The sequence below is a fragment of the Caretta caretta genome, chromosome 1, assembly GCF_965140235.1.
Source record: "Caretta caretta isolate rCarCar2 chromosome 1, rCarCar1.hap1, whole genome shotgun sequence".
In the NCBI taxonomy this organism is placed as follows: Eukaryota; Metazoa; Chordata; order Testudines; family Cheloniidae; genus Caretta; species Caretta caretta.
In genome coordinates this window covers 220,786,165-220,802,080 of record NC_134206.1, presented here as the reverse complement: position 1 = coordinate 220,802,080, position 15,916 = coordinate 220,786,165, and the positions used below count along the sequence as shown (strand labels likewise).

Sequence of the window (15,916 nt, the reverse complement as noted above, 5' to 3'; positions counted from 1 at the left end):
ATTATTTATCATTTGTATATTTTAAGGTGGGAACCTGCCCTCCGCATGACTCCGGATGAAGCAATGCAGCACACATGGATCCAGGAACCAAGAATACATAAATCAAAACAAAATCGCCACTCTGCAAGTGAAAGCTCCTTCTTCACACCAGAGAAGAAGGAGAATGTATATAAACACACACTGCCTGGACAAGGAGGTGCAGTAGTCTGAATATTTGAAGTTCTTTATTCTTAATAATATTCATCGCTTGTACGTGTTGGCAGTTATGATTTTTAGAGGCCTTCATGTCTGAGCAAATAGCTTTGTTAAAAAGAAAGGATGAAGTAATGTAAAATGATGGAATGCTCCATAGAAGCATCGGCCATACCCACAGCCAGAGGTTTCAGAGTAGCAGCCGTGTTAGTCTGTATCCGCAGAAAGAACAGGAGGACTTGTGGCACCTGAGAGACTAACCGATTTATTAGAGCATAAGCTTTCGTGGGCTACAGCCCACTTCATCGGATGCATAGAATGGAACATATAGTAAGAAGATAGATATATACATACAGAGAAGGTGGAAGTTGCCATACCTCCATTGGCCACACCACTTCTTTCCTGCTTCTTTGGTAGAAACAGGGAGTTACCCGGTGGGTCATGTGGTTTATCTGCAGCCCGACAGGCTAAATATAACAACTAAAGGCCCATAGGTTCATGCAGAAAGAGCCTTCATACAGTGATCTTGGTAGGAAAAGAATCAGAGACAGCATCTGCAATCCATCCACAATGCACTTTAGTTCTTAGGGCAGAAAAAATGCATGGGGGTTGGTGGTTCTGCTCCTCTGAAATGTTGAGGCAATAATTGATTGGGTCTTTGCAGATTTAATTTGGGCCTGTGGACACATTACAGTTTCACACTGTCATTTTTTTATTTTATTTCATACAGAAGAAAACACCTGTCAAGACATGGTTGATAAAGTAAAAGGTGAACTGCCTGAAAATCCTACTGCTGCAACTGAAAGACTAACTCTCAATGCAGCTTCCTCAGACACAATGGAAAATAAAGTGCAACACACAACCAAACAGGTTATTCCAGAGAAAGATCTGGAAAACCCAGTGGAAAAGGCTATCAAAAGAGACAAGGCAGAACATAGCAGTGAAACAGCTCTTCACAAAAATTCAATGTTCTTACCACCAATTAAGTAACATTCTGCACAAGCAGCTATTGGTCTGGTTTCTATACCTGCCTGGTATGTTTTGTAGGTAACCATTTAACTGTACAATATTCAAGAACATCATTTTAAATTATAACTCTCCACACATGGGCTGTGCACGTTTGTTAGACATTTTTAATCTCGATTAGTCCAGGTAACCAAAGCAGAATGTGCGTTGAACGTTCCTGAACGTTACCAACATTCTTGTTGTGATAAGAGATTCTTCACAACCCACAGCAATATTTTTAATAAAAAGGAGACTCTAGAGGTGGATAGAGACTTATTCTTGGTATTATACTGGACACTTGCATTCAAAGACTCCTGCTTCTTGGGAGTTAAAAGCCTAGAAAAACCACAGAGGTCACAAGGTCTGAATCTAATCTCATTTAAACCAATATAAATCAGAAATAACTCTACAGAGGTTAGTGGATTTATACCAGCGTAAATGAGAGGAGAATCAAACTCATAGTGTCTCCCTCTCTGAGAGGGGAGAGTCAGATACGGGTCATTAGTAGCACCTCTGAACAGAATTAGAAACCCACGTTAAGTTCTATAGTGACATGCACACTGCAAAGCAGGTATTTATAAAAGGCAACAGGAGAGAAGGCTACCAAACCATGGTATGCATTACACCCTTCTACAGGGACTCCACTCCCTTTTTATATCAAACCAGAAGGGTGGATGAAAGAGAGAGTCAATGTCCAGGTGAATGAACCCTCAAAGGGAGTCTGACTTAATGCATTACAAAATCAGATTTATATGACTGCCAGCCCCAGTCATTAACCTATCTTTTGACATGTCTTTACAGCACCCAGCACAATGGGGATCTGATCCCTGACTGAGGCTATAGGTGCTACAAATAAGAATAATAAGGACGCTATCCTGCAGGATTCAGGGAATACCATCTCAGTGATCTCACAGTGGTCCCAGAGCACAAGAGCAATTGGGTGGGTTACTGGAGTCACACTATCACACATAGGCTCTACAGGCCAGGAAAAATTCCTGCAGGACATAGGAATGATCACATCAATGACCTCATCAAGGACGAAGACAGGCAAACTGTCCTGTAGGATACAGGGTGACTGTATCAGTGACTTCCTGGAGGCCCTATACCAGGTGATAGAGGGTTAACTGTATCGATGATCTCACAGAAGTGTTGAGCAGGTAAACTGTCCTGGAAGATACAGTCTGACTGTATCATGTAGCTTAGAAAATGTTTGTGCTAAGGGCAAGGGTGCAAGGAACTGCTAAGAGCCAGCAAAGGCATGAAGGCAAGAGGATAAATTGGATGTCAGAGATAAGAGCACAGAGTTCAGCGGCTGGAAGTGTTTGAAGTACTATCTGTATACCATCAGGTTCCTGCTTGACACTGGAAACTATGGGAAGCCCATGAGTATCCAACTGAAATGCTGATTACCTGTTGGACGCTGCTGATAGTTCTCACAACATTACTACCTGAAACATCCCTGCAATCAAACACTGAAAAACAGACTATCGCCACTGTCAGAATTGTAGTTGAATAGCAGAGGGGGAATTCAGGCTGTTTGAATTTGATTATTATTCATTCTCCCTCGCTATTGTGCTTAGTGACTTAGATGCTTAGATTACTCTCATCTAAAATATCTGTTCTCCTCTCAGAGTTACTCACTTGTGTATTTGTCTGCTCCAATTGGATCAAATTGGGACTGCAGTCATTCTTGATTGCACTGGAGTTTCCAGAATGAAACTACAGACACAGTTTGGCTTGTTGTGTCTTTGCTGCAATTACATTCTCTAGATGATCTGTTTTGCAGAGACCGTCTTCCAGTAGCTTTATTATATTGTCTGGCACGTACACTGATATCTCCCAACTTCGCAGTAAACCTGCTGTTGAACATCCCAGGAGCATTCTCAGTGCTGAGGGTGATGTGAGATAGAAAATCATCTGACACTGGAATTCAGTCTAACCATCCTCTCACTCATCAGAGGCAGAGTCTATGTTGATGGTATTTGAGTATAGTTGCATAGCTCCATATTTGTTTCATATTTTCCCTTCCTTGTGTCCACATTTTTCATGTTAAGTCATCAGCCTCCACATCCATCTCAACCATGGTCACCTCCTTCATTCTCTCTGGACAGTGTCTCCTTTAGTTAACAATCAGATTCATGCTTAGAGACCACAGGGATGAGCATTGGGTATAAATTCTTAGAGAGGCAGGCAGACAGCTCTTCTCTTCAGGTGCCTCCACTGCCCTCAAGTTCTCCTGCAGAACAGAAAACAGTGGGTGTGGCCTATCATGTACATGTAGCCCTCCTGTTCTTCATGCAGTAAAATACAAATACAAAATACAAAGCAAGCCTGTGGTCAGTGCTCTGCTCATTGTGCCTAAGAACAGGCAAAGTGACAAATTGTTGCAAGCCAAAAGAATACCTGAATGACTCACAGTTTGAGAAGCCCAATTTACAGGCCTTATTTTATCCCTATAGCTTAAATATACATTATCTTTCCTTTTTTATAGTTCTTTTTTTAAAAATGCATTATGGAACCTGTTGTCTGTTAATAATAATCGCACTGTGCCCTTCTGTAGCACCTTGTGCTCAAGAACTAAAGGCATTTTGCAGATATAAATTAAGCACCACAACACCCCCCATTAGGTTGCGTATGTATTATTATTAGGGCTGTCAATTAATTGCAGTTAACTCACGTAATTAACTCAAAAAATTAATCGCAATTAAAAAAAGATTTTTTTTTACATTTTCAAATATATTGATTTCAGATACAATACAGAATACAAAGTGTACATTGCTCACTTTATATTATTATTTTTGATTACAAATCTTTGCACTGTAAAAATGATAAACATAAGAAATTCACCTCATACAAGTACTATAGTGCAATCTCTTTATCATGAAAATGCAACTTACAAATGTAGATTTTTTGTTACATAACTGCACTCAGAAACAAAACAATGCAAAACTTTACAGCCTACAAGTCCACTCAGTCCTACTTCTCATTCAGCCAATCTCTAAGACAGACAAGTTTGTTTACATTTATAGGAGATAATCCTGCCCACTTCTTATTTACATTGTCACCAGAAACTGAGAACAGGCATTTGCATTGCACTTTTTAGCCGGCATTGCAAGGTATTTATGTGCCAGATACACTAAACATTCGTCTGCCCCTTCATGCTTCAGCCACTGTTCCAGAGGACATGCTTCTATGTTGATGCCGCTCGTTAAAAAAATAATGCGTTAATTAAATTTGTGACCGAACTACTTGGGGGAGAATTGTATGTCTCTGGCTCTATTTTACCTGCATTCTGCCGTATATTTCATGTTATAGCAGTCTCGGATGATGACTCAGCACATGTTCATTTTAAGAACACTGTCGCTGCAGATTTGACAAACCGCAAAGAAGGTACCAATGTGAAATTTCTAAAGATAGCGACAGCACTCAACCCAAGGTTTTAGAATCTGAAGTGCCTTCCAAAATATGAGAGGGATGAGGCATGGAGCGTGCTTCCAGAAGTCTTAAAAGAGCAACACTCCGATACGGAAACTACAGAACTCCAACCACCAAAAAAGAAAATCAACCTTCTGCTGGTAGCATGTAACTCACATGATGAAAATGAAGATGTGTTGGTCTGCACTCCTTTGGATGGCTATCGAGCAGAACCCATCATCAGCATGGAAGCATGTCCTCTGGAACAGTGGTTGAAGCATGAAGGGACATATGAATCTTTAGTGCATCTGGCATGTAAATATCTTGCGACGCCAGCTATAACAGTACCATGAGAACAACTGTTCTCACTTTCAGGTGACATTTTGAACAAGATGTGGGCAGCATTATCTCCTGCAAATGTAAACAAACTTGTTTGTCTGAGTGATTGGCTGAACAAGAAATAAGACTGAGTGGACTTGTAGGCTCAAAAGTTTGACATTGTTTTAATTTTGGATACAGTTATTTTTTGTATGTAATTCTACATTTGTAAGTTCAACTTTCATGATAAAGAGATTGCACTACACTACTGGTATTAGGTGAATTGAAAAATACTATTTCTTTTATTTTTTACAGTGCAAATATTTGTAATAAAAAATAAATATATAGTGAGCACTGTACACTTTGTATTCTGTGTTGTCATTGAAATCAATATATTTGAAAATGTAGAAAACATCAAAAAATATTTAAATAAATGGTATTCTGTTATTGTTTAACGGTGCGATTAATCATGCGATTAATCGTGATTAATTTTTTTAATTGTGCGATTAATCACGATTAATTTTTTTAATCACTTGACAGCCCTAATTATTATCCAAATTCACACAGCAAGTCAATGCCAGAGCCAAGAAGGGAACCCAGGAATTCTGACTCTGACTCCCTGTTCTCTCTCTTACTTGATCTTAAATTAAATTATGTATAATTTACTTAATGTTGCTAAATATATTGTCATGTTACTCATGTAATATTCTTAAAACACTACATTCTTAATAAAAATAAAACAACAAAAGAAGCAGCCATTTATACCTTTGCACCCTGGTTGTTAGATCCTTGTTTAATACTCTGAGACATGAACGTCAGGTTTGTATAATTTTTGGTGGTGCCCAGAATGGGTCCAAGCAGAGCCATCCTGTCCATAGAATGGACTGGGGCAACCGCCTCGGGCCTCGCACTTCGGGGGGCCCCGCATTTCAGGGGGATGTGGGGTCCAGGGCAACCTGGGGGGGTTATCGGGGGGCCTGGCCCCAGCCTGCCCCGCTCTGCTCTGCTCCGCCCCGTGGCTCCCAGTGTCGGTCAGGGGGAGGGGGTGAAAGTGAGAAAGAGGCGGGGTGGGGACAGGGGCTGGGGGAATGGATAGAGTGGGGGCGGGGCAGGGGTGGATCAGGGACAGGAAGGGGTGAGGCAGAGCAGGGTGGGCTGGGGCCAGATTGCTCAGTGCTGCTGGCACCAGGCCTCCCCACTAACCCCACAGGCCCCCCTGGTTCCTGTGTCCTCCTGAAGCACGGGGCTCCCCAAAGTACAGGGCCCCCAAAGGGCGGAGCCCGGGGAAGTTGCCCCAGTCCGTCCTATGGACAGGATGGCTCTGAAAATATAAGCCCTAACATTGGTGGGACTGGGCCCACGTTCCTGAATATTGGTGGAGCACAGGCACCATGGGCCATATAACTCACTGCCTATGTTCTGAGGCCATCTAGTGTTGGAAGTGGTTTCACATTTGAATTTTGAGGCGTGTATTATTTACTGCAGTTCTTCAGATTCTCTGTTTAACAATGTTATACCAATTCCCCCCCCCCCCCCCCCAAATAGTATTCTAGCCAGTTTAGTAGTTTGAGCACAATGTAACACTGGGATGATCTCGGTTTGTATCTAGAACCTGGTACTTACTCCACAAGTTAGCAGCGGCAGGGTGTGCTGCAGAAGCAGCATGTGTAGCCCCGAATTAGAAAATGTTCCCTTTGCGGTTTTAGGAGCAAAGTTCACCACTGGCAGGAAGAGAACCCAGGAGTCCTGTAACCCAGCCCCCCATGCTCTAATCCACCTGATCCCACTCCTGTCCCAGAGCTGGGGATAGAACACAGGAGCCTTGGCTCCCAAGCTCCCAGCCTCCCCTGCTCTAACCACCGAAACGTCAACCCCCTCCCAGGGATGTCTCTACTGCTATCTCCTCCCCCAAGGCAAGGCCCAGGTAGTTGGGGAGAGGTGCCGGCTGGCTGAGCTCCCCTGGGGAAGGAGGGCTGTGGATACGTGAGTTTGCAGCTCACCCAGCCGTACAGGTGGGCAGGAATGCGCTGCAGGGGGGAAATGTGCCTCAGGGTTAATTTTGCAATGCTCAGGGCTGTGAAATCTCCCATCTGCATCATGGGGCAGCCTTGGGTGACCTCTCCAGGGCAGGTATTTGCCCACCTGCCTGCCGTACCCACAGCCAGCTGCTTCATCGCTGCTCTGTTCACGGCAGCAAATGCCCGGGCAGCATGTGGGAGCCCCTGCCCCTCTGCCTGCTGTCCAGTCTCCTGGCCACAGGTGAATTCATCCATCCCTGGACACAGGGATCCGGGCACTGGAGGGGGTGGGAATTTGGCCGGGGAGTGTGCCTCTTTCAATGGTGGATTCTTGGGTCAGGATGGAATATGTGGCTAAAACCAGCGAGAGGAAAACCCAGAGCAATGTCCACCCGGCTGACTTGGGGAGAGCAGGGGTTTGACCCTGGGACTCCCACATCCCACACGAGGGCCCTGGCCAGTGGGCTGTGGGTCACCCTGGGTGATGAAGTCGGGATGTGAGTCCATCTGTCCTTCTCCTAGATCCTCCTCCAAGAGTGACAAGGAGCCGGAAAAGTTTGGAAATCATGTAAAATTCTCAGGAGCCAGGAAAATTGTCTCCCACTGCTCTCCACTTGTAATCCTGCTTGGAAATGTTAGCTTGCCCCCCTAGCACTGAGATACCTGCCAGGATGCCTGGGTTCTATCCCTGGGTCTGGGAGGGGAGGAGAGGGTGGTTTAGTGAATTAGAATGGGCTGGGAATCAGCAATCAGGTCTCCTGGGTTGTATTCTTGGTTCTGACTCAGACTCCACCTCTTTGTGCCTCGGTTTCCCTATTTATTAGGTGGGGATAATATTGCCTTCCTACCACCTAGAGCAATGGCAAAGGCAGGGAGGAGGAGTTCTGAGGTTGAAGTGATGTTTCCAGATGAAAGCTCTGAGAAAACCCAAAGTGGAACAATTGTTTTCTTTCTTCCTTCAATTAAAAAAATTATGTTCATTTAATGAATCCAAACTCTCCCAAAATCTGAACAGGAAAGAGTTAACAATCATGGGATCTCTTCAGCCAGCCTGGATTTCTTAGCATGTATGATGGAGGCATAAAGCCATCAATGGAAAGGGTTAACAATCATAAATCAAATTCCGAAGAAGAGAATTGACACGACCACAGATGAAAAGTGGGCCAGGAGCTCCATCATGGCTGAGCTAATGTTACTCTGGGAGGCAGAGTCCCCAAACAGCAAGTCAGAAAGGTGGGGTAGGTGAAAGGTTCACCCAAAAGCCAGGCAGAAGCCCCTCTCCACAGAAGCATAATTCTATTTTTCTGTTTATACAGTCATGTGGTGGTTGTTTGCACACACGAGTTATAGCCAGCTCTGCAGCTGAAAATTTACTGCAGCCACAGACAGGCAGCAAACAAACTTGTCTATGGCTTTCAAGAAGATACAAGTAACCAGCTAGCAAGATGCCTTTCCCCATACATTGAGTTGTATGGAACTGGGCAGAGTTGGGACAAAAGCACATAGAATTTCTCCAAGATCTACTTGCCCACACATTCAGTGAGGTGGCATTGGTGGTAAGAACTACCACAGCGCCACCTCTTGGTTCCAGGTGGTATTTATCACATGGGCACTGGAGCTGGGATTTGAACTGAGAAGGGATTTTTCCAACCACCAGGGAGCGCTCTGCTATGCGAGGTGTGTGAATCTAAAGAAGAATCATGCTTCTGTCCCCTGCAGCTCTTTGCCCCTTTGGAAGGGACCTGCCTCATCGGTGTGGCAGGGTTCAGCGTGGGTGAGTGAAACAAGATGCCTACTAAGTGTAGATGCAATTGTCCTCCTGGAGCCAGGGCTAGAACCTGTGAGTCCTAGTGCCCACCCCCCCGCGCTCTAACCACTAGACCCCACTCTCCCCCTGGAGCTGGGTCTCCTCCATCTGGAAAGATAATGTAATAGATGGAGGATGGGATGAGCTGGGGGAATTGCAGTGGGTGGCTGGGGGGACTGGATCAGATAGAAGAGAGGATTCTATCAGGGGGTTGGGAGATGCGATTAGATGGAATGGATAGATACAAAGGGGGTGGAGGGAGCAGCTTGGGGGGTGGGCACTGGGGAGCTAAGAGGCAATTCTCTGGTTCTCTCCCACAGGGGCAAACTCCTTCTCCTACATGGCTAAGTCGTGCCTGGCACCGAAGAGCTGTGAGCCCAGCCCCTTTACGGTGACCTACCAGCACAATATCACCGTGCGGGTGAATATCACCTGCTGTGACACCGATGGCTGCAATGCTGGGGTCATCCCAGGTGTGTGTCTGCTGCAAACCTAGACCCTGCTCCCAGGCCCTGCCCCCACACTAACTACGAGACTTCACTGCCCTCCCAGAGCCAGCGGTATAACCCAGAGGTCCTGGCTCCTGCTCCCCCCCCCCGCTCTAACCACTAGACCCTACTCCCCTCCCAGAGCTGGGGTGGAGCTGACTGTGTGTGTCTGGCTGTTTTCAGTGCCAGCCGTGAGCCTCGTCCCCAGTGGATGGCATGATGCTACTTCGTGGGGGCAGATCGCTGCGAGGACATGGAGCCTTTACCCTGCACTGGATCCAAGGATCATTGTGTTGAGTTCGCCGGCACATTAACAATGGGTAATTTCGCCAGATCGGGGTGGGGTTTGGAGCACACAGACTCAATGAGGTAGAACCCAGGAGTCCTGGCTCCCAGCCACACCCTCCCCCCGCACTCTAACCACTAGGCCCCCCCTCCTCCCAGAGCCGGGTGCAGTCCTGTTTGGAGAGGAGTGTGTGACAAGCATCATGGGGGTCAGGGAAGGATGTGGAGTTCCCAATTTTGTCTCTCTCTCTGCCCATCCAGGTGACATCACCATGACGAAGGCTGCGGCTGGTTGTGGCTCCCCTGGTGGCTGCATCAAGAGAGTGGGGGTGAAGAAGTACATCCAGAGCCTGGTGGACATGCTGAGCTGGGCCAACTGCTACCCAGCTCCCAGGGCTGGTGGGGAGCTGTGAGCCCCAGCCTGGCATCCTCCCCTTGTCCTGCTTGCGGGGGGCCTGCAGTGTGCCTCCCCCTGGCAGCCACCGACTGCTGCTTCTCTTTTTGGGGGGATTGCAGTTTCCTTTTGTGCTTTGAGTGAATAAAGCATGTGGTGGCACAAAGAGCTGGCCTCTGTTCTGTGCACAAGAGATAGTGGCAGGAAGAGAACCCAGGAGTCCTGACACCCAACTCCAGTCCTCTCTAACCCAAGAAACCCTACTCTCCTTCCATAGCCAGGGAGTAGCACCCAGAAGTCCTGCCTAGACCCCTCCCTCCCCCAAAGCAAGGCCCAGGTGGCCATGAGAAAGGCATGGGCTGGCTAAGCTCCCCTGGAAGGGGAGGGCTGTGGGAAGGAGAGGCCATGGCTCACCCAGCTGTGCAGGCAGGAGGGAATACGCTGGAGGGGAGAAATGTCCTTCCAGGTTGATTTTGCAAGCGCTCAGATTGCCACACTGTGTGAAGCGGCTCACCACTGTGAGTGCCAACCTCAGGGCAGGCTGTCAGAAAACAGGGGTAACCCCCCAAGCTGGTGGTGTGTTTTGTGAGTAGATTTCACCAAATGTGAATGCCTGGATCGCTGTAACAGTCTTACGCTGGAGTCACAGCCAGTCCCCTGGGGATGCTCCTGCCACCCAGACAAGCTGGACTTTGTGATGAAACGTCACTTACACCAAAAATCACCCCACACCAGGTTGCTCCCAGTCCCAAGAGACCGGTCACTTACCCCAGATCGGTTGGGACCCGAGATCCTACCCCAAAGACAACGTTGGCAGCCAATTCTGTGGTAAACTCACTAAAGGTTCATGAGCTAAGGAAAGGAAATGAGAGTTATGGAGAGGTTAAATCAGGTAAAATACATGCACAGGCGAGTCACAGTTTGTAATCCCAAATGATGGCAGCGATGTAATAAACTGCCAGTTTCCCAAGTCTTTTCAGGGTGCCCAGATGGTCTCCGGGGAGCCCAATTTTACATCTGGTTCCTTTCCCCATAAGAGTCCAGACAACCCAGCGATATAGGATCCTTCCCTGAATCCATACTTACAGCTTCTTGTCACAGCTGACATGGTCACCCCCCCACCCCCCCATGTGGGCTTTTCCTTTGATGGCAGAGAGGGGGGAACGTGCTTTGAGTCTCTGACCTCCGGTCATCAAACACGATGGCCCCTTGCTTTGGAGTTAGCACTTTTCTGTTACATTTCTTCATTAGCATTCCCCCAAGGTGTCTTTGCTGGGTTATTTAGTCACAGGGCTGTATATAATATAAATGTTTGCTACTCCATTATAACAGGAGACATGGAAGGGAAACAATGCAAGTAACGTCCCATTCGTTTTCATGAAGTTGAAACTCCAAATACACTGTTCTACCTTTGTTATCACTTTGATCTAGACCAGCAGCTCTCAATCTTTGCAGACTTCTGTACCCCTTGTGGGAGTCTGATTTGTCTTGGGTACCCCGAGTTTCACCTCACTTAAAAACTACGGGCTTACAAAACCAGACATAAAAATAAAAGTGTCACAACCACTATTGCTGAAAAATTGCTTCCTTTCTCATTTTTACTGTATAATTATAAAATAAATCCATCGGAATACAAATATCATATTTAAATTTCAGTGGCTAGTATATGGAGCACTATAAACAAGTCATTGAAATTTTAGTTTGTACTCACTTCGCGGGTGATTTTTTTTTGCCAGGTGTAAAACTAAGGGAGGGAATTTGCCAGAGGTATGTGACACTTTGGATGACGGACTCTTGGGTCAGGATGGAATTTGTAGTAAAACCAGTGAGAGGGAAAACCCAGGGCCACGTCCCCCCAGCTGACATGGGGAGAACAGGGATTTGACCCTGGGACTCCCACATGAGGGCCCTGGCCACTGGGCTGTGAGTCATACTGGGGTGATGGGGTAAGAGTCTGAGTCTATCTATCCTTCTTCTCCTAGTTCCTCCTCCAATTTTGACGTGGCTTAGGGTCATCCCGACAAGGAGCTGGAAAAGTCTGGAAAACACAGAAAATTTTCAGCAGCCAAGAAATCCATCTCCCACCCCCCTCCACTTGTAATCCTGCTTGGAAATGTTCCCCTGCCCCCCAGCACTGAGATTTCTGCCAGGACTCCTGGGTTCATTCCCCAGCTCTGAGGGGGGGGGGTCTCTCTTAGAGCGTATGTACATCATGCTGGCCCAGCAAGCAAAGAGTTAATATGGACCCAGCTGGCTGGCAGCCTCACCCCAGTTGGCAGGAAAAAAGGGCTGGGAAGCAGAGACGCAGGTGCCTGCCAGGGCTGAGAGCAAACTGGAGAAGGGAGCTCCTGCGAGCAAGCTGCTAGCGAGCCGCCCCGTGACAGCACCCCAGCCGGGACAAACGGACTCACAGGCTGAAAGGCTGCAGTGGCCCGGGACAGGCGGGAAAGAGCTCAGGGCACTGTCAGAGTCAGCACATCCTGATCCTGCTTGTCTAGCCGCAGGGACCGAAGCCAGAACCCAGTGAAATGGCCGGGCCTGGGTTCCTCTCCCGACCCCTTGACAGACTTGAGATCAGAGAGAGTTTTGCAGATTCCTGGGCACCAGGAGTAGAGTGAGGGCACAGCTGAGCTGGGTGAGCTGGGGCCATGCCCCGCTTGGCCCAGAAGGGGCACTGTTGCACCATTGCACTGACTCACATGATATTATGTCTGGGAGCCAGGACTCCTGGGTTCTATCCCTAGGTCTGGGAGGGGAGGGTGGTCTACTGAATTAGAATGGGCTGGGAATCAGCAGTAAGGACTCCTTGGTTGTATGCTTGGTTCTGACTCTGATATAACCTCTTTGTGCTTCAGTTTCCCTATTTATAAGATTGGGATAATATTACGTTCCTACCACCTAGAGTGATGGCAAAGGCAGGGAGAAGGAGTTTTGAGGTTGAAGTGATGTTTCCAGATGAAAGCTCTGAATAAAACCAAAGTGGACCAATTAGTTTTCTTTCTTTCTTCAATTAAAAAAATTATGTTCACTTCATGAATTCAAACTCTCCCAAAACCATGGGATCTCTTCAGCTAGCCCGGATTTCTTAGCATGTATGAGGGAGGCATAAAGCCATCAATGGAAAGGGTTAACGATCATAAATCAAATTCCGAAGAAGAGAATTGATACGACCACAGATGAAAAGTGGGCCAGGAACTTGATCGTGGCTGAGCTGTTACTCTGGGAGGCAGTCTCCAAAAGCCAGGCAGAAACCCCTCTCTACAGAAGCATAATTCTGTTTGTCTGGCTATACAGAGGTGTGGTAGCTGTTTGCACACACGAGTTATACCCCGGATAGCCAGCTCTGCAACTGAAAATTTGCTCTAGTCACAGACACAAATGGATAGAAGTTAGGATTTTCTGGATGAGGAAGAGGAGGAGGAGGAGGAGGAGGAGGAGGAGGATGTGCAGCAGGGAAGCGGTGAATCCGTTCTCCCCGGCAGCCAGGGCCTTTTAATCACCCTGGAGCCAATACCCTCCCAAGGCAGGATCCCCGACCCTGAAGGCAGAGAAGGCACCTCTGGTGAGTGCACATTTGTAACTACAGTACAGGGTTTAAAAGCAATTGTGTTTAATGTTTGATTTGCCCTGAAGACTTGGGATGCATTCGCGGCCAGTACAGCTACTGGAAAAGTCTGTTAATGTGTCTGGGGATGGAGCAGGAATCCTCCAGGGACATCTCCATGAAGCTCTCCTGGAGGTACTCTGAAAGTCTTTGCAGAAGGTTTCTGGGGTGGGCTGCCTTATTTCATCCTCCATGGTAGGGCACGTTACATGCCAAGCCAGTAGCAAGTAGTCTGGAATCATTGCAGCACAAAGCACGGCAGTGAATGGCCCTGGGTTTTGGTCGCATTCAAGTAATATTCGGTCTATATCTTTCTGTGTCAGCCTCAGGAGAGTGATATCATTCATGGTCACCTGGTTGAAATAGGGGAATTTTTGTAAGGCAACAGTAAAAGGACCCTGTTCATGCTGGGCTGTTTGTGCTTGGCTAAAAGGGATCATCCCGGAGAATAGCCACGCGGCTGGAGGAAGGGTGAAGGGATCATCCCAAATAGCCACGTGGAGGGGTGGCGGGAGATGTGTGCTGCACTTCCACCCGAAAACCACAGCCCCTCCTTTTAAATGGCAAACCAACCAGCATTGCTTGCTATGGGAAAGGAGGGTGCTGCAATTTGAAAACATTCCCACGTTATGAAGGCGTAAGAAGCCAAACCCACCTACCCTTTGGCTTACCATGGCTGCCTGGAAACCAAATTCTGTTGCCCAGCTGTGTGTGATGTGTCACCATACTGGCAGGCGCTCAATATAAAAGGCAAAATGTGACCTTGTACCTAAAGCACATGTGCTGTCTGCTGTGGACTGCTTGATTCACTGTGAAAGAGTCTCCCTTTTGTTCTCAGAAATGTATCATATTAAATTTTACTCTCCCTTTTTATCCCCCCACAGGTGCAAATGTTTCTATGCTCCCCCTACCATCTCCATCCTTCAGGTTATTGCAGATTAGGTGAAAAAAACGCACTCACGATGACATGTTTTCTGAGCTCATGCAGTCCTCCCGCACTGATAGGGCACAGCTTAATGCATGAAGGCATTCAGTGGCAGAGTCCAGGAAAGCATTAAGTGAACTCAATGAGAAGAGGCAGGATGCAGTGCTGAGGCTAATGGGGGAGCAAACAGGCATCTGGTGGAGCAGCAGGAAAGCCAACAAGAGCACAGACCGCTGTTGCATCCACTGTACAACTGCCTGTCCTCCTCTTCAAGTTCCATATACTCCTCACCCAGACACTCACTCCAGAGGATGGCCCAAGCAACAGAAGGCTGTCATTCAAATAGTTCTGATTTGTAGTGTGGCTACAATAAGCAATGTGCCATTGTCCTTCCCTCTGCCCCACCCCACCCGGGCTATCTTATCAGTTATCTCCCTTTTTAAATTAATAAAGAAAGAATGAATGGTTTCAAAACAATAGTGACTTTATTTTCTTTGCCAGCTGTGATCGAAGAGGGGAGGGTGGTTGGCTTACAAAGAATTAAAATCAACAAAGCGGGCGGGTTTGCATCAAGGAGAAACACACAACTGTCACACTGTAGCCTGGCCAATCATGAAACTGGTTTTCAAAGCCTCTCTGATGGGCAGCATGCCTACCTGTGCTCTTCTAATCGCCCTGGTGTCTGGCTGTTCAAAATTGGCTGCCAGGCGATTTGCCTCAACCTCCCACCACACCATAAATGTCTCCCCCTTACTCTCACAGGTATTATGGAGCACACAACAAGCAGTAATAACAATGGAAATATTGGTTGCGCTGAGGTCTAACCTAGTCAGCAAACAGCGCCAGCAAGCTTTTAAACGTCCAAAGGCACATTCTACCACCATTGTGCACTTGCTCAGCCTATAGTTGAACTGCTCCTTACTACTATCCAGTCTGCCTGTGTATGGCTTCATGAGCCATGGGAGCAAGGGGTAGGCTGGGTCTCCAAGGATAACTACTGGCATTTCACAAAAAGAAAAGGAGGACTTGTGGCACCTTAGAGACTAACAAATTTATATGAGCATAAGCTTTCGTGAGCTACAGCTCACTTCATCGGATGCATTCAGTGGAAAATACAGTGGGGAGATTTATATACACAGAGAACATGAAACAATGGGTGTTACCATACACACTGTAACGACAGTGATCAGATAAGGTGAGCTATTACCAGCAGGAGAGCGGGGGTTGGGGGGGGGGAATTTTATAGTGATAATCAAGGTGGGCCATTTCCAGCAGTTGACAAGAACGTCTGAGGAGCAGCGGGGCGGGGGAGGAGGAATAAACATGGGGAAATAGTTTTACTTTGTGTAATGACACATCCACTCCCAGTCTATTCAAGCCTAAATCAATTGTATCAAGTTTTCAAATTAATTCTAATTCAGCAGTCTCTCGTTGGAGTCTGTTTTTGAAGTTTTTTTGTTGAAAAA

General features: G+C 47.0%; 1 protein-coding gene and 1 pseudogene across 1 annotated transcript in view; both read left to right on the top strand.

Annotated features, from left to right (window-relative positions):
- The window catches only part of DYRK4 (dual specificity tyrosine phosphorylation regulated kinase 4), a 50,486-nt gene extending 46,572 nt beyond the window's left edge, over window positions 1–3,914 (top strand). Inside the window, exons 13-14 of the mRNA XM_048823583.2 lie at window positions 27–196; window positions 923–3,914. Of these exons, the coding sequence (XP_048679540.1) occupies window positions 27–196; window positions 923–1,182 (430 nt within the window). The 3' untranslated portion in view covers window positions 1,183–3,914. The remainder of the gene's footprint in view (window positions 1–26; window positions 197–922) is intronic.
- A 3,225-nt stretch (window positions 3,915–7,139) lies between these two features.
- On the top strand, window positions 7,140–9,940 carry LOC125630914 (phospholipase A2 inhibitor and Ly6/PLAUR domain-containing protein-like; annotated as a pseudogene).
- Window positions 9,941–15,916: the final 5,976 nt, after the last annotated feature.